The sequence below is a fragment of the Bicyclus anynana genome, chromosome 14 (genome assembly GCF_947172395.1).
Source record: "Bicyclus anynana chromosome 14, ilBicAnyn1.1, whole genome shotgun sequence".
Taxonomy (NCBI): domain Eukaryota; kingdom Metazoa; phylum Arthropoda; class Insecta; order Lepidoptera; family Nymphalidae; genus Bicyclus; species Bicyclus anynana.
Genome location: NC_069096.1, coordinates 9,174,820 through 9,199,637, shown reverse-complemented (window position 1 = coordinate 9,199,637; position 24,818 = coordinate 9,174,820). Strand labels below are relative to the sequence as shown.

At 38.4% G+C, this 24,818-nt stretch overlaps 1 protein-coding gene across 1 annotated transcript in view; it reads right to left on the bottom strand.

Annotated features, from left to right (window-relative positions):
• LOC112053793 (clustered mitochondria protein homolog) overlaps positions 1-24,818 on the bottom strand; it is a 51,978-nt gene that overhangs the window by 9,562 nt on the left and 17,598 nt on the right. The window contains exons 2-19 of the mRNA XM_052885647.1: positions 15,308-15,523; positions 14,558-15,204; positions 14,298-14,459; positions 14,061-14,214; positions 13,837-13,970; positions 13,431-13,567; positions 13,127-13,356; positions 12,477-12,613; positions 11,016-11,210; positions 8,049-8,261; positions 7,058-7,232; positions 6,290-6,395; positions 5,364-5,836; positions 4,508-4,710; positions 2,130-2,336; positions 1,190-1,423; positions 295-377; positions 20-149 (exon numbers count right to left, since the gene is read on the bottom strand). Coding sequence (XP_052741607.1) covers positions 20-149; positions 295-377; positions 1,190-1,423; positions 2,130-2,336; positions 4,508-4,710; positions 5,364-5,836; positions 6,290-6,395; positions 7,058-7,232; positions 8,049-8,261; positions 11,016-11,210; positions 12,477-12,613; positions 13,127-13,356; positions 13,431-13,567; positions 13,837-13,970; positions 14,061-14,214; positions 14,298-14,459; positions 14,558-15,204; positions 15,308-15,523 — 3,836 coding nt within the window. The remainder of the gene's footprint in view (positions 1-19; positions 150-294; positions 378-1,189; positions 1,424-2,129; positions 2,337-4,507; positions 4,711-5,363; positions 5,837-6,289; positions 6,396-7,057; positions 7,233-8,048; positions 8,262-11,015; positions 11,211-12,476; positions 12,614-13,126; positions 13,357-13,430; positions 13,568-13,836; positions 13,971-14,060; positions 14,215-14,297; positions 14,460-14,557; positions 15,205-15,307; positions 15,524-24,818) is intronic.

Here is a 24,818-nt window from a genome sequence, read left to right as displayed (position 1 = left end):
ATTACAGTAATTGTCTTACCCGTGGATTGATATGTTTGACAACTGGGAAAATGTTCATAATGTCTGTGGATGAGAAGGCAGTCTTGTTCTTATTGTCAAAGTCATACTCTCGCAGAAGCACTTGCAAGCCAACTTTAAGTGAAAATGACCTGAAAAAATGTCAACACATTATCATACTTGCACACTAATTTCAAATAAATTTCAAATAAGTTCATTTCAATGACTTCCCCTTCACCCTGATTTTCAATATAATTGAATAACGTTTGTCAGGTCAGCCAGGGTAATTAAACTTACCTAAGCAATGATATTTTTTGTAGATTGTGTTTTTCAATGACTACATCCATGCTTTCAGCATTTAGATCATATCCCCAATAGGCCTGAAATATATTAATAAACAGAAGTTAAACTATGAACAATATCTTGCTACAGGTGCAGCATTTAAAAAATATAATATTTTTTGAATTACATTGATTTCTAGTAGGCTTGTAAACAACAAGTATTTCATGACCTACTGTCACAAGTTACTCGATTACAGGTGGTATTAACATTAATTATTTATGTTAATGTAGAGAGGAGGATCAGTGTTATATTTGATGACTTGGGTTCAGTTGTTTGTTAGGCAGGTAGACACTGTTACGCTGCCATTCGTGTTAGTGATTTTGTGCAATAATGTTTTGTGTTGTAATTATTGTTTATCATAAATTGTTTAGTGTGGGCATGCAGAACATGTCGGGCAGGGAAGGTGAGTATTAATACATTCTAAAGGGATCCCCTAAACCTACTCCCAAGGTCACAAGTCCTGGGACCTGCTCGAAGTGTTTCCTCTACCAAAAAATAATTGTACAATCACTGTTGTTGGTAGCAACGTCACGTTACACTACCTTTCTCGTTATTTAATTCAATTTTCAAATTAATTGCCTCATATTAGATTATTTATAATCAAAAATGCATTTTTGTTGGTATGTACAAGTAGAACAAGTGCACATAGTTTATAGCCTTAATAGCTCAACGGTAAAAACTTTGGACAAACGGTTGGACTCATCACCGAGGTGGTTCGATCCCCGCCCCGTTGGTCTATTGTCGTACCCACTCCTAATACAGTTTTTCCCGACGTTGGAGGGGAATGGGAATATTAGTCATGTTTAAAAAGATATGGCAAATACTCTTTAAAAAAAAAATATTTAAAGACCTTGAGTTCCTGTTTGATCTGCGCGAAAAGCGAGCGCGGCGTCACGTTCTGCCAGTCGGGAGAGGGCGGCGGCGAGGCAGGCGACGCGTGGTGCGTCTTCTTGGCGCGTCGGCCTCGCGAGCGGGGAGCGCGCGCGGGTGCCTCCGCCGCACCCGGCGCCGGCGCCGCCACCGCGCCCAGCAAGCAGTTCAGGAAGTGTGACACCGCCGCGCTCGTGCACATGGCCTCGCAACCCTGCATAAACACCATGCATGTCCGTGATAACAATACGAGTAAACTGTAAACTTCTTTAAAAATAAAAACAAAGCGCCATCTATGAGACTCAGGCATAACTGCATCGCAAAAGGCTCTTGAAGTGTATAAAAAGGGTTTGTTTCAAAGTTCTGTAAGAACGCCATCTACCGGTAGTTTTTTTTTTTTTATCCTTTACAAGTTAGCTCTTGGTAAGTGATGATGCAATCTAAGATGGAAGCGGGCTAACTTGTTAGGAGGAGGATGAAAATTCACACCCCTTTCGGTTTCTACACGACATCGTACCGGAACGCTAAATCGCTTGGCGGTACGACTTTGTCGGTAGGGTGGTAACTTGACGGCCGAATCCTCCCACCAGTCAGACCTGGACCAATTAAGAAAACCTCAATCGGTCCAGCCGGGGATCGAACCCAGGACCTCCGTTTTATAAATCCACCGCGCTTACCACTGCGCCACGGAGGCCGTCAAATAATAAACACTTTTTGCTATGCCTGTAGATGGTACATGTACTTTCAGTAGCGCTGGATGTGCCAAATTAGTCAAATCAAGCGTAAGGAAGTTTTACTTCAATAAAATAATGATATTAATCAAACAAAAGTAGAGATAATACAGTAACAAAGTAGAGATAATGCGATAGTGATGTGTATTGTTTAAGTATATTTATATTTATTTAAAGTGACGGGTGTACCTGCAGATAGGCGGTGTAGACGTGCTTGGCGGCGCGCAGCAGCAGCTCGGCGACAGCGATGCTGTGCAGGTAGGAGAGGCTGGCGTGCGGGCGCAGCGCGGCGCACACGCGGCCCAGGTAGCGCACGTTGATGCCGCGCGCGTGCAGAGCCTCCGTCAGCCCCGCGCCGTCCATCGGCGCCGACGTGTGCTCGAGACATTCGCGCACCTAACAGATACAGTTCAAAATTCAAATTCAAATTCAAAATTCATTTATTTCAAGTAGGCTCAGTTTACAAGCACTTTTGACACGTCAGTTGACTATTTGTAAAGATTCTACCACCGGTTCGGAAGGCAGGTTCTGCTGAGAAGATACCGGCAAGAAACTCAACAGTTGCTCTTTTGAAAAAGTCATACAGTATTACAATTTACATTTGATAACAATTAAATTACAATTTCTTATAGTTTTATTTCCTGTGTGAAGGTGGAAGCTGATCCAATGGCCTCCAAGCACCTTTATCGTTAAGGAACTCATCAATAGTGTAGTAACCGACTAAGTGAATGTTTTTTAACACATTGCTTAAAGTTGTGCATTGGCAAGTCCAGCAGTCCATAAGAGTACACCCAAACCCACAAAAGATTTTTTTACTTTTTGGAGACGATATGCAGAAATAACTAACTTATGCCCGTGTCTAGTAAGACGTGGGTTTAAATCTCTTTTTCGTTTGTACAAATTAATATTTTGTCTTACATAAACTATACTGTTATTTTACTGTTATGTTATGTAATATTTTGTCTTACATAAACTATACTGTTATGTTACTGTTATGTTATGTAATATTTTGTGTTACATAAACTTTACTGTTATGTTACAGGCTACTGTTAAATTGCCTATTTCTTTAAACTTTTGCCGAAGGGACTCGCGTGATTTTAGTTGATATATTGCTCGAATTGCTCTTTTTTGAAGTACAAATATAGAATGTATATCAGCAGCCTTGCCCCACAACAAAATACCGTAAGACATTACGCTGTGAAAGTACGCAAAATAAACAAGTCTAGCTGTATCAACATCAGTAAACTGTCTTATTTTTCTCACTGCAAATGCAGCTGAGCTAAGTTTTCCAGACAGTTTTTCTATATGAGCGCCCCACTGAAGTTCATATTCTTCAAGTATCATACAACCAAGTGCACCGGACTACAGTATCAACTCTCATCTCAGACCAATTATTGTATAGGACCTGCCTCGCTAGACGTCACTTTCTGTCAAAGTATATGATCAACGATCTAATGCGATTATAAAAACTGTCTCTATAGAATCAATGTTTAATATTTGTTTGTGTTCGGCGGTTAAAGAGTGAGAGAGTTTTTGTGTAATTGAATTGTGTAAAAAACGGGCAAAAACTTCTAGTTTAGTATAAGATATATACAAAAACTAAGCTCGTTTTCCTCAGAAAATGACGGACAATTTTGTTCGTGACAATCGTGCGATACAGGTCCTTCTATAATTGGTCTGAGCATTTCACATTGCATTTTTTGAGATGATAACGTCTTAAAAATCGATGAATGCCGGCTGCACGCACGAAAGTGTCACGCCTCTACCTAGCTACCTCTAACTCAAGCTAAACCGCAGAGCAAGCGATAGAGAGGCACAAAGACCTAAGCGTTTCCCTTGTGACGTAATTTATAGAAAAATTGTAATTTTGAATTAACACATTCTTTGTATTAAATGAAATAATTCCATTCAATTTATAAAAATATGCGAATTTTCATCAATATTTACTTATGACGTTATCACATAACGTTAAATTATTTTCCGTAAACCGACTATTAAATCAATTTTTAATATTTAACTATTATTTTTTTACACTACACTTTTTAAACTTTGCAACACTTTTAAAACTAATTTCTTTACTACGAAACATACTATAATCTGTCTTAACATCAAGTAGATCGCAGTCAAGCACTAATATATCGTAACTGTAAGTACCTTTGACTATTTAGACTATGGACTTTTTTTATATTATGAATATATACATAGAATATTCGATTACTTGATCGATTTTTTGCTGTTCCGTCAAAAGATTCGATTCTTTTTACAAATTGTTTTTATTACAAATTTGATAAAATTACGGTAGAAGTACTTACAAACGAAACGTTACTCCATTACGGTTAAATACCGGTTTGTGTTGTTGAATGGCATAATTTTTTATGCCATTCAACAACACAAACCGGTATTTTTAGGGAGCTCTTTACACGACGAAAACGATTACAACAATGAAACATCAATTGTATAGCAACAGTTTTTATAAACGCGTTAGATCATTTATTTTTTATCTTTGCCAGAGGGGTAACAGTTAGCGAGGCAGGTCCTGTTATTAATGGTCGAAGGTAAGTACTCACGAAGGCCGGTATCTGCGTGGTGAGCAGGAAGGCGGCCGCCTCCTTCACCAGATGGCGCTGCTTGGCGAGCTGCTCGGGCGAGGCAGCGTGCTTGATGCCAGCTGAGTACACGTCGGGGTTGAAGCGCACGTCGAACTCCGACTCCTTGAGCGACGCCACCGCGCGCGCCGCCGCCGCCACCACGGCGCGGGACCGCTCCCCGGCTACAACATTACGTGGACATCAATGTATGTGTCACCGTTAAATTGTAAAATACGTTAGTTTACAATCTCACTCGCGATATTGCAATCTGTCGATATATTGTGAACTGAACATACTGATTACAATTTAAAGTGTTATTTTTCGGTATACTATAATCTATCGAAGTGAAACCGTTACATTGTTAATCAGGATGAATTTACCATAGAGTTACAAAAATATAATAAAAATGGTAAAAAATTACAATGGACAAATCAAAGAAAAAAGGAAAAGAAAGAAAATCGGAGAAGTGGCCAGTGCGTTTCTTAATTTTTTTAAACTATTCTGCCATTATAAAATGTTGTTATTGTTAATTATAAATAATTTTGTCAAATTTAAAGTTAGGTTAGGTTAAGTTAGAATATGAAAATTAAAAAAATTGTGATTTTTTTTTACAAATCAATCCAGAGCCTATTCAATGCGAATAAACAATCAAATCATTCTCCTTTATAGTATTAGTATAGATACATTTAATACACACTGAGTTAACCTGTAAGTTTAATTAAAGAATTTACAATTTCAATGAACTATAATTACCGTTTATATAATGTACTGTTAGTCTGCTAAAAGTTAATAAGTTATTGTCATGCAATAAAAGGTTATATGATTCTTTACTTACAATCATTTTCCTGTTTGTCTCCACTACATATTGAATCTGTTATGCTCTCAACAATTTTTTTGGCAACATCTGTATCGATTTCCGAATAGTTTTCATTGAGCAGCAATTCATCATCTTTTTCCTTAATTTCTAATTTTTCCGTTTGTTCCGTTTCTTGTGAATCGTCTTTTTTGGCAGTGTCTAGCTTCTCCTTTTTCTCTTCTTTCTTTTGTTTCTTATCCTTAATTTCCTTATCCTGACTCTTGCTATCTCTCTTAACTTCCTTATCCTGACTCTTGCTTTCCCTCTTGACTTCCTTATCCTGACTCTTGTTAACTCTGTTAGTTTCCTTTTCAGTCTCTTTTGCAGCCTCTTTCTTATCACTATCCTTATTATGTTCAATTGACTTCTGTTCAGATGTCTTTCGCTGTCGCTTCGCACTTAGCTGTTGTAAGTGGAACGCAGCGTATCGTATAAACATAAAGTAACGTGCCCTGAAAACAAAATACACTCAATAAACTTATTTCTTTCGAGGTTACTACACAATTGATTGGTTCCTTAATGATAGAGATTCTTGTAAGCCATTGAATTAGCTTCCACCTTCACTCAGGAAGTAAAAGTAAAATAAATTGAAGGATTTTAGTAGTTGTAAATTATAATTATAATATTTTTAGCAGACTTAAAACTACAAACTGTAACCAAAATAAGACAGAATGGCAGAGAATGGCTTGAACAGTCATAGAGCCTTGTAACTCCGGGTGCAGGAGCAACTAGTGATGATGATGATGATATGATTTCGACAATAGTCGAGTGACGTTATATCCTTCTCAGACTACTCTCTTCTAACACATATTTAAAAAAAACTGTAGTTTCTTGTCAGCTCTTCTGAGCCGGCGGTAGTATATTCTTTTTAAGTAATAGCAAACAAATTGAGATAATATACTTACTCAACAAAACTATCAACTAATTCTTGTCTAAGGCAACACAATTTGTGCTTGTGTATGATTGGGAAGCCCATTGATTTTATATCCTCTCTCAAATCGTCATCTTCCACTGTAAAAAAAAGTTAATTTTGTATAATATTTATCACTAGCGAAATTTACTACCGTAACGTGCCATGTCAATGTTTTGTGGTACCATTTAAATTATTTTTAAGACATAAAAATACTGAGAAATGAATTAATAATCTACACTGTATCTAGACTGGTTGTGTGTTTATACTGACTGTAGAAGACCCCAAAGGTGCAGATTTCGTTTTCACGAGATAAAGTAAAATTAATGATGATGGCGGCAGAAAACTTGATTATCATCGTTCTTCCGTCAGTGTCCTAATGTTTCTTACAAGTGTACAATAATTATTGTCAATGTTCTCAGAGGATCACTATATTTAAAAGCATTGTTCCCCCGCGTAGATTCCATTCCCGATTCCCGTGGGAGATACACTATAACCTGGTTTACTCGCTCATAGTGTAGCTTTCGATTTTTCGAATCGGTTCAATAGTTTCGAATCAAAGTTTCTTTGAATTTTCAAAACGTCAGGTCTAATCTTTATAATTGTAAATTATTTTACACTTTACATGTATGTTACCAGACTCTTGTGATTATACCGCCTGAGGTTGTGTTTTACTAAAACAAAAAGCGAAATCTCACAAATGTTCGTTTTATTAGGTACAGTGTTTTGTTATAGCATATCATAAAACATGTATAATCCTCACGTTGCAGGAAGTTGACGTCGGGCGGGAAGGTTCGCAGCAGATCGAGGATGTAGTGGCGGCCGTCGTTGCCGACGATGCCCTTGCACTCCACGCTCGAGCACAACTGCACGGTCTCGCCGTTCGCGCTCACCACCGAGTGCGGCATTATCTTGAGCTGCTGCCCGGCCTTGCTCAACTGGACACGACAAACTTAGCGGTTAAAGTATATCCTAGCTACTAAAGGACTAACTAAACGATCAAAATTTTTGTAGTAAACCTTCTTAATGAAAACCGAAAAAGTAGGCGAGGCTTTTAAGATGCGTGCTGCCATCTACGTGCATAGTGAAACATTGTTTGTTTTTTTGTTTTGCCAGTAGATGGCGTTCACAGAGAACTTTGAAACGATCCCTTTTTGTACACTTCAAGAAGCTGTTGCGATGTATTTACGCCAGAGGCTCAAAGATGGCGCTTTGTTTTTTATTTTTGATAGAAGTTTTACTTCAGTCGTGTGGTCTAAAGCAAAGTAGTTTTTTGTCAAATCAAACGTGTTATTTTGTCAATGAATTTGACATTCTACCACCGTCTACGGCTTTGTTTGTCAAACATTACTTGATGAAAAGTAAAGTTTGACAAGAATAATAGTTAAACTAGTTTGATCGTTAATGGGGTGCCTTAGTGACAGCCTTTACAACTTTGTGAGCTTTGGTGTGAGGATTGTTGCACACACGCAATAAAATTTGAAGTAAAGTAAAACTGCCCAGGTAGTACACGGCAGTTGTATTTAAAGTATACCTTGGTTATGACGTAAGAAACCTTGTCCTATTTTACTCACAATATTATTGTGAGTAAATTAGGGCAAGGAAAATCTCTCGCTTCTGACCCGGCCTCCGACTCCGGTTTCAACTGCGATAAATCAAATTTAAAAACTCCGACTCCGCCTTCGATTCCGATAAATTACCTCCGTTACATCCCTGCTTCAGACCATGAGGAGTAATTTTATATTAGTACTCACCAATTCCATGTATTTGGGATGCGAAAGCACAGTGGTCCCGAAATCGATGCTGCCATACACGACGCTCTGCTCCTGCTCCTTCTCCAGGATGCCGGGGATGATGGACTGCGCGGTGACGCGGTACCCGCGGTAGTCCACCACCACCGTGCCCAGCGTGTGCAGCCCGCACGTGTCCACGGCGCTGTACACGCGCACGCCTTGCAGGTCGTTCCGCTGTACAACATTAGTTGGCTTTATATATTGAACGCGACTTCGTCTGCGTGGAATTCATCACAAATCCCGCGGGAACCATGGATTTTTCCGGGATGAAAAGTAACTTATGAGTTAATTGATAGTAAAATCTATTTTCATTCCAAAGAAGATGGAAGAAGATCTTATTAAAATTTATTAAAGTGATTAACTAAATAAAAAATAAATAAATAAATAAATAAATATAATTAAAACCCAAGTTTTTGAGTTATATCAAGATGGCGCCCTTAAAGTAACTATGATGTCACAATTGACAGCAAACGTCAAATCGATTACTGCATTGAAAACGTCATCAATCCGCCATTGTTACCCTTATTAGAAGGTATCAATGTTCTACGGGCTGTAGCAGGAGTATGGTGGGGAGCTCACTCTTACTCCTTAAAACTATTATACAATGCACTAGTTCGTAGTCACATTGATTACTGTTCATTCATTTTAGATCCCTTAAATAAAACTACCTCAGAACTGCTGAACCGAATTCAATATAGGTCTCTTAGAATTGTTTTAGGGGCAATGAAGTCATCCCCCACAAATGCTCTACAGGTTGAATGTGTTGATCCTCCCCTGCATCTCAGGCGACAGTATCTATGTGATAGATTTATCAGTAAAACACTTCAGCTTTCTTCCCACCCTCTATGGTCCAAATTAACCCAGCTGTCAAAAGTTATTAGCCCTAGTAATCCCTCTCCATGTCTCCTTAATAGTTTTGAAAAATTCACTAAACTTCCGCATCCCTTTTCATCATTATCAATAAATCCTCTATACTCTACATCATAAGAGGCCCTTGTTTACAATCCTCCTGTGATTACAGATCTGGGTCTAACTAAAGATGCCCCTGATACCAACACAAAGTTCCAAGAAATTGTTCATCAAAATTGGTCAAATTACTTGTACATTTACACAGATGCTTCAAAACTCTCCCCTGAAAGTTGTGTTGGTGCAGCTTGCTGGGTTCCCAAATATAAAATAGTCTTGCAATTTAAATGTCCCCCAGAAACCTCGGTGTTCACAGGAGAGGCTGTTGCCTTGTTAGAGGCAATCCTGTTTGCCCGATCCCATAACATAAAACAAACTGTTATTTTTACTGACTCCCTTAGCTGCATATATTCCATAAGGGAAAATCCTTTTAGAAGTAAGTCCAAATTTCCTATTATACTACAGATTAGGGAAGCTCTGTTCTCATGTCATGAAATCGGTTTGTCTATATTTCTAGCATGGATACCCAGTCATTCCGGCATCTCTGGTAATGAATCTGCGGACTCTTGTGCTAAGACAGCTGTACAACTTGGCTCATTGGAACATTTTAAAAATTATTCACATGACCTCAGTACCTTAGCAAAAAACTATTTAGATAAATCTTGGCAATCATTCTTTAACCACTCAAAAACCTTTAAAGGTAAATTTTATGCATCAATTCAACCAAATATACCCAAGCGACCTTGGTTCTTTCACCATAGGTATGCTGACCGATGGGTCACCTCTACAATATCCCGTTTAAGACTTGGTCATGCCTGTACACCTGTCCACTTGAACAAAATTAGAGTGAGAGATCACTCTCTGTGCGAATGTGGTTTGGACGAAGGCTCAGTTTCCCATATCCTCTTCTCTTGCCCTAAACTTCTCCACCCCCTATATGATGTTCTTCCCCCTAAATTCCCACGCCCTTTGAATGTTGAGTGTTTGTTAATGTCTGTGTTTAGTCCCTATTGTAAATTTATATGTAAATATATTGAATGTAATAACCTTAAGTTGTAAATATTATGTCTATTAACAATATTAATTTTGTGTTTTTTCAGAAGTGTGACTAACAACTGAACTAACAAAAGGTTTAAAAAAAAAAAATCCGCTATATACAATGTCAAAATTATGCTGGATAATAATAATTAATACTTGATTCCCAGCTTACACCGATCAACCTCTATAAAAGTGTGTCTTCCTTACCACGTGACATTGGCGAAGTAAATTGTACCCAATTGGTACAGCAGCAAGCCATATAATCAAAAAATTGAATTACCCTTATTAGTGTTGCATTTCTTGGGAGATATTGAATATTATTTCGAAAGAATTAAAGTAAATTTTCTTTATTTCCGATTTTCTTAATTTCTTTTTTTTCCGCTAGGGTACAATGACTGGACCTGGGCTCCATACAAAAGCTCCATAAAATTAACGCTTAGAAGGCTGTTACTATATCAGAAAATAACTCTGAGCACTATGCTGTCATTTCTGAGCGGTAACCTTACTTTTCACGCGAGTGAAAAGTAAGGTTTGCGACCCTTATATTTCGACTCCTGCGCTGAAAAAATGTACGTCGTTTTCGGGTAAAGTATCTGTATATGTGTAAACGAATTGCACAAATGCCGTACAGTAATAAAAGACCTATTTTTCTTCTGCAATTGTCGACAATTAAAAGTTTGTTCTGACTTTCGGCACCACCATTTTAGTACGGCACTAGGATTTTTTTAATTTGTTTAACACTTTAACAAAGCCGTACAATTATAATTAGTCGTAACTCATCATTTGTACCTGAGAAATTCCATTTACTCGCGTACTCACCACTGTATCGCTCAGAAATGATGGCATAGTGTTCAGAGTTATTTTCTGATATAGTAACAGCCTTCTAAGCGTTATCCACGTTGGGTCATTTCACAGGTAATTTTTGTTCAAGAGCTTGCAGTCTGGTATGGTAATCAGATAAATAACAAAATTTCCTCCACATACCGGCGCAACAAACGCCGCAGCGTCACCGCCGAGGTCCTTGTAATGGTCGCGCACGTCGAAGCCCAGCGAGAAGAATATGTTGTTCCAGATGAACATCTGCATCTTGGGCTCCTCGCCCGGGTTGATGGCCATCACGTTGCCGTCTACCACGGCCATCGCGCCGCGGGTCGCGGCCGCCACGAAGTCACTATGCACCTGAAACAATTGTTTTTATATCAGTGACTAGCGGACCCGGTCAAGCTTCGTTTTAACATAAGTGCACTTATTCTCTATCCCTACTCTACCCTTACCCTACCCCACCCTACCCCTACCCCTACCCTACCCTACACCTACCCCACCCCATACCCTACCCTACCCCTACCCTACCCCTACCGCATGACTCTTAAACGTTTGTATGGGAAATAGAAAAGGGCAGTTTTTAGGGCTTTCCCGGAAATTATTTGATTTTTTCTAACCTTTTAAACCTTCCCTATACCTCCACGAACATTTCAAGACCAAGATAAGATAAATCCGTTAAGCCGTTCTCGAGTTTTAGCGAGACTAACGAACAGCAATTCATTTTTATATATATAGATAGATTACGTAAACGACAAAATTGCTTGGAAATGAAATGTATTACATGACAGGCTACTTACATACCTATTATTAAATGGTGATAAACTATAAAAGGATAAACCTGGCTGAGTTTGTTGTGGGCTCTTCTCGCATTTGGAACCCTCGCGGAACCAAACTTTAGCGCTGACCGTTAAATCACAAAGGAGTATAAGTAAGTAAGCAAGAGTATAGTGCTGTGACTGAGGGATGAAGGGTTGCGCGTAGCGGCGATCGTCCCTCCAGTATTTCGTCTCCCGCAACACCCTGCACACTACCAAACTGCTTCTTCTACTGCGTGTATTGGGTGTGTGACAGTACTGATACGCAGAAATCTCCTACACTTTCGTGTAGCTCTAGACTTACACGTTAGCTGTAAAACGTAAGTTAAACGAAAAATTTTTAAACATCCCAAATTGGTATCATAAGTAGCCATCTCTATTCAGTTTTCCTTTATTGCCGACCAAATTTAATACATGTCAGGGAAGAGCATAATTATTTTCTGAAAGTTCATGCACATATTATGGTTTGTTAATTAATTTTGGGGAAAAAATCAATGTGAGGGACAGTTTCACGGTGCACAAAGCACACCCAAGCCGTCCAGCCTATTGGTTACAGCACACATATCAACTTGGAAAGGAATCGAACTACAGCCGCCAAGAGTATTCTTTGTATGGTGATTAGGTTACGGTTCCGATTAATGTGCGTACAGTAAGGAGTTTCATACAAAGAATACTGGAAGGCTCGAATCGATACAGTGACGTTCGAGATGAGCTATTACCCTAACACATTATATAATGCGTTATGTTTAATGAATGTGACGAACGCGACCAGAGCCATTTGCTATTCAATGAACGCAGAACTCTGTACCTTGAATATAGCCCGCTCGCGTAGAAGCCGCTCTGGAAGCGTGGCGCGCGGCAGCTCCCGCGTGGTCTGCAACTCCTCGTTCCAATCGCGCGTCTGACCCGGAATGTGCTCCTCGTAGCCCAGCTTGGAGGAGAACGCTGCATGCGAGAAACACCAATCAGATTAAATACATTGGTTACAATTACGTTTACAACGCGTAACCTTGGAAAGGAGGATTCAAAGGAGTTTACTATAAAATACTTGTCCCAGGCAACTAGCTTGATTAATTATCAGTGTCAGTCTAGCTTTTGTTCTAAATGACTCCGTGTATCTTATAAGTAGAGCTTGTGCAATAATCACTACCAATCACAAATATCGGCTTATAGAATAGGTTCTGATTTGAATTTTATTTGCATGCGCACTTCAAAGAGTTGTAAAAGACACGTCAACCTTACAGACCGCTGATTGATAAAACAATTAGGATATGAACTGGAAGTTACTTAAGCTAGTTGGCGACATATTCATTAATAGAAACAAGCAATAGAAAAGATATGAATATCTTGGTAATTTAATTAATTCAGACACAAACTTCATGCATACTTCGTGCGCAGCATTGATCTCCTGCGTTTGTATCAGTACGTGTTATCGTGTAAAGCTTTTAGACAACTTACTGTCCTCCGCCCGAATAGCATCGACCGTATGATCCAGCATCGGCGAAGCCCACTGGTACACTTGGTATGGGGTGGCGACTCTCTCAAACGGGTGCTTCTGCATGCGTCTCTTTTGCACCAGAGCAAAGTTTCGCTTAAAAGCAGGGGACACGATACTCAACAGTTCGATTAAGGAATGACAAAGTAGAGATGGATTAAAAGGACGTGGATTGAACACTTCTTCGGTGGATCTGGAAAGAAGTAAATCTTGTGAATTACAAACATTCAGTGACACAAAATTATTGAGGACACAATAGGCACTTACTGATTGAGGTAGAAGCCGCGCGGACATGCTGTTATGTGGAAATGGCGATCTTCCAGAGTGACGACATGGAGGTACAACAGGTCGCCGCACATCTTGCGCGGGCCTGGCGGCGGATTCCATCCAGACGTTGTTAGTACCTATAAACAAGCAACATGCTATTGTAAATTTATACTAATACGAGTATAACAAAGAGGTAAAGGTTGTGGTATTGTAGGGGTAATCTCTGGATCTACTGAACCGATTTTAAAAATGCTTTTACCACTAGAAAGCCACGGCATTTGTGATTTATATAGTGTATTTTATCCCTGTATTCTCACAGGAACGGGAACTACGCCCGTGAAACCGCAAGGCGCCTGCTAATCAATGTTAATTTTTGAAAGATGACAAAGTTTTAGAAAAGTCTTACCTTTAGACATTGTGGAGCTTTATTTTCTTTAGTAAGACCTGGATGAAGAGCCAACAAAGGCCTTTCAGTGCTACCGGGCATTATAAAGTCTGGTGGAGTACAGTCTACGCTTTCTGGGCGTGATTTCTTCTTTTCTGAAAGTTGAAGATATAACCATAAGAACGCATTCAAGCATAGGTAATATCAATTTCTCAAATGTAGAAGTGAATCAAGGTGATACCAACCTAATATGTCACCCTGTGTGACAACGTTGAGGAAAGCGAGTGAACTGCACTCCTGACCAGCGTAGGCGTCCACGTAGTCAATAGACTTGAGCAGGTCTCGGACGTGCCGTACGTGGATACGAGCTTCGCGCATCGTATACGGCTCTTCAACAACCTGCATCAGATAATCATTTTTGAGTTCAATGACCAAAATATGCTTACATAACATTATTATATTTACATGTCATTAGAGTATACCTTTATAACAGAGCCTTCTTTTAGTCCTTCAATATTTTTCAATTCCGCAAAATTATCTAAAGTAACACCATCAAGTTGAAGGGAAAAGCAAGTTCGGTGACATGTATCCTCACGATCCATTAACACTTGATGTATTTCTTGCACGAGCTCCATACTGGAAACCTGAAAATAATCTTATTATGAAATTATGTTTATGTTAACCGATTACCAATTATGCAAGCTAACGAAGGTTCAATATTAAATAATTATTAAAAAATAACCTGTATATCTAAAGGTTCAGCCCTAGGGCTGACAATTTTCACTGTGAATCCCATATCTTGAATAAAAACTACTTCTGCGTCTCTCTTCTTTTCATCTCCATCTTCACTTGGAGATGACTCTTTTTCGCCGTTAACAATCTTAGCTACGTCTTTTTTATCGTTACAATTTATTGATTGTGTTAAAGATTCCTCGTCTTTACTATCTTCTTCGATATTTTCAGATAGCGATTTCTTCTTGTCAGATTCTTTAGACTTCTCTAAAGTAATATTTTTTTTGCTTTCTTTCTTTTTGCTAACAACCGACTTTGGTTCAGCAATTTTAAAAGGTAAGTCTTCAGTTAAAACTATATTCTCATTTCCATCACTCGACATAGTTGATTTCGCATCATCTGAATCACTGTTAATTCCATTAGAAACTATTTTAGTATTATCACTACTGCTAATATCACATTCTGAAGTATTTTTTAGATCACCATTGACAATTTTATTTGTGTTTGTATCTTCGGTGCCGTTCATGACTGATTCTTTGGTACTTAATTCATCATTCTTATTATCTGATAGTGACGTTTCACCGTTTAATTTGGTAGTTGAAGTACCGAGTTTGGCTTGTGACGATTTTTCACTTATCGTTGTACTTTTCGGACATTCTAAAAACCGAAGAAAAGAAACATTGATATCTTGAAATATGAGATATCTAAAGCAAATAGATGGTAAATTAAAGTTTGTCTAATGGCTAAAACAACAACAAACCTGTGTTCAGCGGAAACGGCGGGGGCGTATTATTTATTTGTGGTGACGGTGCTTTGCGTGCAGCGGCTGCGTAAGAGACACGTGGTGTCGCGACGCTTCCACCACCTTCGTCATCTGCGCGCCCGTTCGGTGTACTTGCGTGACCGTTACTACAGCTGACTTTGACGGCTGCCGGAGTTTCTTTCTTCATCTTAGCCGTCTTCTCGGATTTAGACCCTGTAACAAAAAGACACACAATATTTAGACATGATATTACTGAACAGAAAGTAAATACCCGGAAAACAACATCTAGAAGTAAAAAAAAAGGTTAGAAAAAACGAGAAAATTTAAAATACTTTAACACTCGTACTAGACATATTATCTTTAGAACTGCTCATGTACACGTAACAAAAAAATACATTTACTGTTTTTAAATCTGACCTTCAATAGAACAGTATTATCATGATTATTCATGTGACATAAGATCAAAATTTACATTGAGAATACTTTGAATCATTATATGGATAAGGTGCAATTATGTAAATCTACGAATGGTAATAGCGATCGAACGCAATGCTCTCGATAAGTCAAAAATCGAGCACGCATGTCTTGTCCCGTGACTGGTGAACACGTGGTCAGAGGCTAGAGCTGGCGGAGCGCCAAATATCTCCAACGGCGAGTCAATAATAGATGGCTACGGGATGCCGCCAACAATAGACGCCATCGACGCCGATTGTTGAGCACCTCACTGTGAACTCAGTGAACCAAGTCTAAGCAGCTCACTGGTGGTAATTGTGCAAAACTCATTTAAATAATTTATAAATAGCTCTATCCGGATGCATTGTGAAAGGTGATTGTATTAAACATTGTTTAATACAAACAGAGAATTGTGCACAATTCACCAAGACACTTTCGTTTAAGTCAGCTTTTAAAACATTATAATTAAATTACCAAATACGTATTACTTTGGGAAAACAGGAAGACAATATAACTTCATATAATCCAGTTACAAAATTGCAAACGATACATTACACAATTGGTCGCAACAGATCGCAAGAGTAACGGAAGTCTTAATTGTTAAAAAAAAATATGTTGGCCCACTTTTTAGTGATTAATCAAGAGGCATAATCGTACATGTAGGTGTGGGTGATAAGTAAAACAACAACTACGTTGATAAGATGACAATAAGGTCCATTTAAAAAGAACATCGCATACATTAACATTATGACGCGATAAAACACATCACATACAATGAACGGAGTCATGCGAGAATGGAGGAATATGCTGCTATCTAAGCGCAATGTTGATTTTACACTAGTGGCGTACGAACCGAGATAACAGAGTTAAGACGCCATGCCTCTAGATACTAAATCAAATTTTCTGATAAACAGACGTTGACACGATTCCTTTCCCTTTGCGTGTGAACGCTATCGTCCAACGAACGCACACAACGGAAACTGAGACGAACTACTTAGAGCGAGTGAAGGCTCAATAATTTTGTCTAATTTTAACCTGCACGTAGTAACGAGTATGGTAGCGAGTTATACTTCGATTATGTTTCTCTACTATACTCATTGCTATTGTTCAGGAATTAAGAATCATTATAATAACTACCTCGATGGTCCAATGGTTAGCCTATGTACCTTCAGATCACAAATTCCTGGGTGAGCCTGCCCAGGATATCCAGGATATCAGATACAAGATATCCTCAGCCCGAAGCTGGGAACTTGATTTTATAACCTCGCACCCACCGAGCATGTTTGACCGTCGAACTAATTTATTATTATCATCAACATCTGATACAGACGCTGCTATAGTTCGTGCGCTGTAGCATGGTGCGGGTGACAGTTCGCAGAAAGTTTCACTCTTGAAAGTTTGCAGAGTATCACGATAGTATTATGAAAATCACAGGCAACTGTCACCCGCACTATGCGTGGCAGCAGGAACTAAAGAATTGTGTACTTTAGCTATTTCCACAGCATTGTGTTATGGCATTTTACTATGGGGTAATTCTGCTGATATTGACAGTGTATTTATACTGCAGAAGAGAGCTGTTTATGCGATATATACAATAGGACCTAAAGTACATAATGTTGAGTAATTTAAAGAAATAATGAAGTCGGTTGAGATTATGACTGTGCAATGTCAGTAGGTACATATTTGAGAATTTAGTGTATGTTGACAAAAATATAAGTAGCAATTTTAAAAAAAGGTGTCATTTGAAAGTGTTTTTACCAGAGTAAACGTCATAGAGACGTGATAGCCCAGCGGATATTTTTTTTTATTCTTTACAAGTTAGCCCTTGACTACAATCTCACCTGATGGTAAGTGATGATGCAGTCTAAGAAGGAAGCGGACTAACTTGTTAGGATGAAAATCCACACTCCTTTCGGTTTCTACATAGCATCGTACCGGAACGCCAAAATCGCTTGGCGGTACGTCTTTGCCGGTAGGGTGGTAACTAGCCACTGCCGAAGCCTCCCACCAGCCAGACCTAGACAAATTAAAAAATCTTAATCTGCCCAGCCGGGGATCGAACCCAGAAAACCTCTGTTTTTGTAAATCCACCGCGCATACCACTGCGCCACGGAGGCCGTCAAATGGACTTCTGCCTCCGATTCCGGAGGGTATGGGTTCTAATCCGGTCCGGGGCATGCACCTTCAACTTTTCAGTTGTGTGCATTTTAGAAAATTAAACTTAACCTAACCTTACCTCTCATTCTAAGAGAAGACTCGAGCTCAGCAGTGAACCGAACATGGGTTGATAATGATGATGATGAAACATCATCATCATCAACCTAAGCCCGTCAGCCAGCATTGGAGTAGTGTGGCAGGTCTTTAAACTCTATATCGCCATTCCTAGGAAGGCCTGACCTAAGGTGGGCCCTTAAAATACTGATAACAATGATAAAAAACTTACATCACAGTATTATATTTTCAAATAAATTCTACAGCAGGTAATATTGATCGGCGATGTTTGTTCGAACCAATTTTTTGCAACTTGACGTCAGGGCGAAGTATAATCGGAAATTTAGAATTCAGATGAAACACTGAACATGGTATACTGCCATACGAATCAATGATTTATGCAGAGAACTCCGCCGCGTCGCACCGGTCAATGAATATTTAACCTGAAACCCTGAAACTCCCGGATTATTACGTTCTTCCCTTGACCGAAGCTACTTACAGGCTTACTTTAAATATACTACGTATTGATTATTTGTGACTCGTATATAAATTTACTCATTTTAAGCTATAATTAATATTTTACTCAGTTTCGAAATTTTGACATATTTACATCACAGTCTCATGTTAAACTTTCTTTCGTGATTTTTTTTTACAATATAAATGAGGTATAAACGAATTTGACGATTACAATGCATTTAAATCGTAGACAGAAAAATAAATAGACGACTGCTTAATGTGCTGTTGCCTGTTATCAGACAAAATATATTAAATTTTCTCGAGATTCACATTTAACAACACACTTAACTGAATCAATATATTTTAAAGTAACTGGTTACTTATCATGTAACACTTACATTTATTTTTATTGTTCGGTCTGAAAAAAGGCACGCGTCAAGATAATGAATAAATGACGAATCACCTTGTCTCATTTCGTTGTCATCATTACGTGTGTCGACGCGTAAAATCTCTTTTTGAGGAGAAGGATGCTAATCATTCGTCTATTACTTTCTATGTCTACGTGTTTTTCCGTGATTTTTTTGTAGAGTGGAATCAATTATTTATACTAATATTATAAAATGCGAAAACGATGGACAACTACATCATGAGTAAATAACATAGGCTACATTTTATTTCTGTACACCTATGGGTACGGGAACTACGCAGGTGAAATCTGAAATCGCGGGGCGTCCGATGTTAGACGAAATCTAGTTACACAATTTAGTTTTAGATACTTTAGAATCTATGACACAATTGTTTATAGTTCGAATTGAAGAGAACCTATTATAAATAATAAATATTATATTATAAATGATCTAAGTAACTGATGATAATCGATCTGACGACATTTAAATATGAGTGTCAACCATCCACAGAAAAATAAATAGTCGCATTCTCTCAAAAAAGACATCAAGCAAGTTGGCTTTTTTGATTGATCAAATTGACCAAAGTCGTGTGTTGTGATGTGAAAACCACGTCAAAATCAATGTCAAAATTTAGATTTTGACATTGATTACTACTACTCCTACCCTACCCCTCACTGCCTCTACCCTAAAAAGCGATCTATTTATTTCTATCATTTATTTCTTATAATAAATAACAGATGAAGATAGTTAATTTGAATATTATTGTAATCTATACTAATATTATAAAGAGGTAAAGTTTGTAAGTTTGTAACAATTTTTTGAAATGGGGTAATCTTCGGAACTACTGGTCCGATTTTAAAAATTCTTTCACCAGTAGAATGCTACGTTATCGGGGAGTGCTATAGGCTATATTTTATATTTCTATCATATATAACTACTGAGTTATCGCGGGTTTTCTCTTACAGGTCGGACTGAAAAACTTACTTATTCGCATGCGCTGCCTCAACCATAGCGTATAACTGAAATAAATGTATGGAGGCTTTTTGAACCTTTAAAAGTTCTACAAAAAAGTCCGCGACACCATATATCTATCTTTTATATTTTAGCAGATATAGTACCTTTAGTACTTTAATAAATTATTAAAATTTTAAATTAAGGTTTACGTCATTATTTACACAACTAAACTTAAATCCTTATCAAAATAAATTATTTAATAATCACAAGGATATTATAGAGATAAGATTTGCCCTTTACAGTATGTTAATTAGTTATATAGTTTCGGAGATAATACAAAATTTCTGAAAGTCGCAGAAATGCCGCTATATGACGCCCCGCGGTTTCAATTACGTGGTTCCCGTTCCCGTGTGAATATGAGAACCAAACATAGCCTATGACACTCGCAAATAATGTAGCTTTCTATTGGTAAAAGAATTTTCCAAATCGGTCCAGTAGATCCAGAGATTACCCCCGACAACCACACAAACTTTACCTCTTTATAGTATTAGCATAGAAGTCGCTTGGGAAATTATAGTCTTTTGGTCATTGCACTACGCACAAAAGGCTGGACCAATTTTGCTGAGGGTAGGGATAGAATAGGGGTAGGGAAGGGGTAGGATAGAGGCAGGGTAAGGGTAATTTAGGGAAAGTGTAGGGTAGGGTAGGGTACGGATAAGGTAGGGGTAGTGTAGGTTAGGGGCAAGGTAGAGGTAGGGGAAGGATATGGAACGTATAGGGTAGGGAAGGAGTAGGATAGGGGTAGGGTAGGGGTAGGGTACGGGTAGGGTTAGGGTTGGGGTAAGGTAGGGGTAGGGTAGGGGTAGATTAGGGGTAGGGTAAGATAGGGTATGGATAGGTTACGGGTAGGGTTACGGTAGGGGTAAGATGGGGGGAGGGTAGGGTTAGCGTTAGCGGTAGGGTAGGAGTAAGGTAGGGGTAGAGTAGGGTAGGGTTGGGTAGGTTTACGAGCAGGGTAAGGTAGAGGTAGAGAAGTTTACATCAATTTTTACGCGGACGAAGTCGCGGGCGTCCGCTAGTACTTTAATAAAGTGATACAATTAAAAAAAACAGATGAAGGTATATAAATATAATACCAGATCTTAGACCAATACAGATGTATACTTCCATGAATTAATTTAAATTAATAACTGTCTTACATATTGTCTGTATTAAGATTTCATCTTTTGATAAATATTTTTTTTATGATTATTATTTTAACTAAAATTCACTAATAAAAGATAAATTACTAAAATTTACCTTATACAAATTCGTAGATTGCTCAGATTTACCTGTTTGACTCTTTCTGTCTATCATCTATGAATACTTATATTATTCTTCTCTGCTTGTTAGATTTCTTTTTTTTTATTATTAAAATAAATGAAGTGGAGATTGAACTATGTACCTAGTATAAACTCAAGAACGTACAAGGTTATTATTTTAAAATTAGCAATAAAGTTGTATTGTATAGTTTTACTTTGGAGTTAAAGATTTTCAACAAACACCTAAAAATATTTAATAGCCATAATACACCAGCTTTTTAATTAGCAATTGGCTATTAATAGTCATGTCATCAAATGACCTTTCTGTAAAAATAGCACACGCTTCTTCGAATCAATGAAGCGAAAAAGGCATTCGACGAACCAATCGCATGAAATTATCTACTGTAGATTGGCATTCAAATTATCTTTTCTGATCAACTTGTATACCGTATTGAATCCCCCCATCGAATTGCAAGACTGGTGCTTTATTGACGTGGATAAGGGAATAGTGATAACGGCAAAATCAGTTTTGTGACATGGTTGACTGATTAGCTTTCGGCTTTGGTTGTTGACTTCACGAATTATTAATTAAGGTCGACGCTCATCACCTCGACACGGCTCGAACTTAGCGCTCGTGTTATGTGTACTTGTATTATATCCCATGGGGGTGCCCCTAGAATGTCTATGAATTCCACGTTAGTCTCTAGGGAGTGACCGCTCGCTGTCCATGCACTGATAACTATAACAGACTCGCTGTCCACTTATCGACATCTGTAACAGTCAACTAGTTGTCCTTAATTTCTTTCTGTTCATTTATCTTGATATAGCCGTGCGGGCAAGCGACAGACTCGACGCGCGTTCGGTTGAAATGCGCGGTAGCTAGATGACTATTATCAAGTGGAAAAATTGCAATTGCAATGCAAGCACGCTAGTCGCGTAGTAGTATTACGTTTTCTATAAAAGTCTATGTACGGAAGCATGCAGATTACAGTTAAAGATTATTTTACTGTGCGGAAAGTGTCGTTAAAGTGAGCTACGACCATAAGTAGAGTAATTATAATCTTGATATGTATTGATGTATTGATATGACTTTCACATACTCTTTTACTTTTTAATTTTAACTTTCTTTCTGGATATTCGTGTATTTTTATTTCAATTAATAAGTAGGTATGCCGTAACAGTTGTTGCGTATTAAGTATACAAACAGACGCCGAAAGGGATTGTTTTATACAATCTAGTCGAAGTATTATTAATACTTCGTTCCGTAGTTTAGAAATTACGTCATCGATTTCCAACCCGAGTCTATCAATTGGTTTCTATTTAGAGCAAAATAACACGACGATAAATGGTACTGAACAGCGCGCAAGTGAAACTAGTTATTAGCTATTATTTTTGTAGTCAATCATCTATCTCGCAATGCCAAGTCTTGGCGAATGATGTCGAATATCTAATATATAAAATACTCGTGTCGCGGTGTTCGAACTTGAACTCCTCCGAAACGGCTCGACCGATTTTGATGAAATTTTTTGTGCATATTCAGTAGGTCTGAGAATCGGCCAACATCTATTTTTCAAACCTCTAAATCCTAGGATAGGGTAGTGGTAGGATAGGGGTATGGTATAGGGATAGGGTAGGGGTAGGGTAGGGGTAGGGTAGGGTAGGGGTAGGGTAGGGGTAGGGTAGGGGTAGGGTAGGGGTAGGGTAGGGGTAGGGTAGGGGTAGGGTAGGGGTAGGGTAGGGGTAGGGTAGGGGTAGGGTAGGTTTATGGTATAGGGATAGGGTAGGGGTAGGGTAGTTGTAGGGTAGGGTAGGGTAGGGGTAGAGTAGAGGTAGGGTAGGGGTAGGGTAGGGGTAGGGGTAGGAGTATGGTAGTGTAAGGTAGGGATAGGGAAGAAGTGCAAATAAATAAATTAATAAGTCAAAGCGAAGCTTGAGCGAGTCCGCTAGTTATGTATAAAAAAATAATGTTGTTCTGTTTGTCCTATACGCATTACTATTCTTTCATGTCGATTTCTGCACATAGTTTTTGTTTTGTATTACGCTGTGACACAACAGGATCTGCTGCAAGGTAAAATAAAAAAAAAAAGTTGATGGACGGACGGACGGAAAGACAGATTTTCTACCAATAAACTATTACCCGAATTAATTAGTTACTTTTCAATAATCCCGAAGGAAAACTACTAGGAATACAATTTCTGATTAAACCTAGTAGGCAAATAAATAATAAACTTAATTAAGAATCATATAATTTGTCTACCAAGATCAGATTTACGTGAGGCCATTATTGCATATCAAGAATCTTATAATGCAGAAGTTCAAACGCAGATCAACGTGAGGTCATTACTGCAATGATGTATGTATAGTGGGATGCTATCTTGCTATCTTAATGACGTCTCTTAAATAAGGTGCGGGTGGCCCTTACGGGTGCCTAGATAGAATTCTGGCTACGTCCTTAGTTCTGATGCAGACTACTTTTGGTTTTTGACTTTCCTGATTGGTCTGGGTATCGTGTTATGGTGTTAAATATGGCACAATTTTTGAAATAAATATTTTTTTCGTTCTGTCTTTCTACGCGCAGGTCATACAAGTGATAAGACTCGTGAGGCGACTTCGGACGGGTGAGAGTCGTGCGCGGAGTGACAGCCTGCCGCCGCGCCCCTGCGTAGCCAGGGACACCTAAAACTTAGACCATTAAAAAGAAAGGACCTGCCTCGTAAACCGTTACCCCTCTGTCAAAGATCAAGAATCAATGATCTAACGCGTTTATAAAAACTGTTGCTATAGAATCGATGTTTCATTGTTGCAATCGTTTTCGTCGTGTAAAGAGCTCCCTAAAAATGCCGGTTTGTGTAGTTGCATGGCATAAAAAACGACCAAAAACTTGTAGTTTAGTAAAAGATGGAGTAACGTTTCATTTGTAAGTATTTCTACTATAATTTTATCAAATTTGTAATAAAAACGATTTCTAAAAAGAATCGATTCTTTTGACGGAACAGCAAAAAATCGATCAAGTAATCGAACATTCTATGAGTATATATATTCTGTGGATAGTCTAAGCGATGTGTTGGTTAGTCTGTGTAAAAATTACGCGTGTGTGTATTGCGAGTCAATTATATAGTTGTGTGTAGTGTATAGACACAGAACATACTTAATGGTGTTAAATGTTTTCGATGTGTGAGTTTACCTCGTTCCCCTCAAAAAACTTTTTTGTTGGTGAATTTGGGTGCGAAACAGGTCCATTCTTTTTAATGGTCTAAGACCTAAAATCTAGTATTGCTGCTACGTTAAAAAGATTGCATCCGACTATACGAGTATTTACACCGTGCATGGTAACCGCACTAAACAGCGTTACATAACTCATTCGAGCCAGAGCTCTGCCCGTTGGCCAAACGCCGACGCTGGCACTTAATAGATTGACACAACAAATACTCGTATATTAGATGTTGTAGTACGAGTACAAACAATCGAAGGCATCAATCATTGATTGTTAAGGACAAGGTCAGTTAAAGCGAAATCTACAATTTAGTTTAGGGCAACACGCGATACTTGTAGCATCGGGGAAATTGGAAATAGTTGCCTTCCGCTGGCTTATTATCTACAGTTCGTGCGATATAGCATGGTGCGGGTGACAGTTCTTTTCACTCTTGAAAGTTTACCGCAATTCACGGTAATAGTACGTATTTTGAACGTCAATAACCCGCACCATGTTACAGCGTACGAACTATA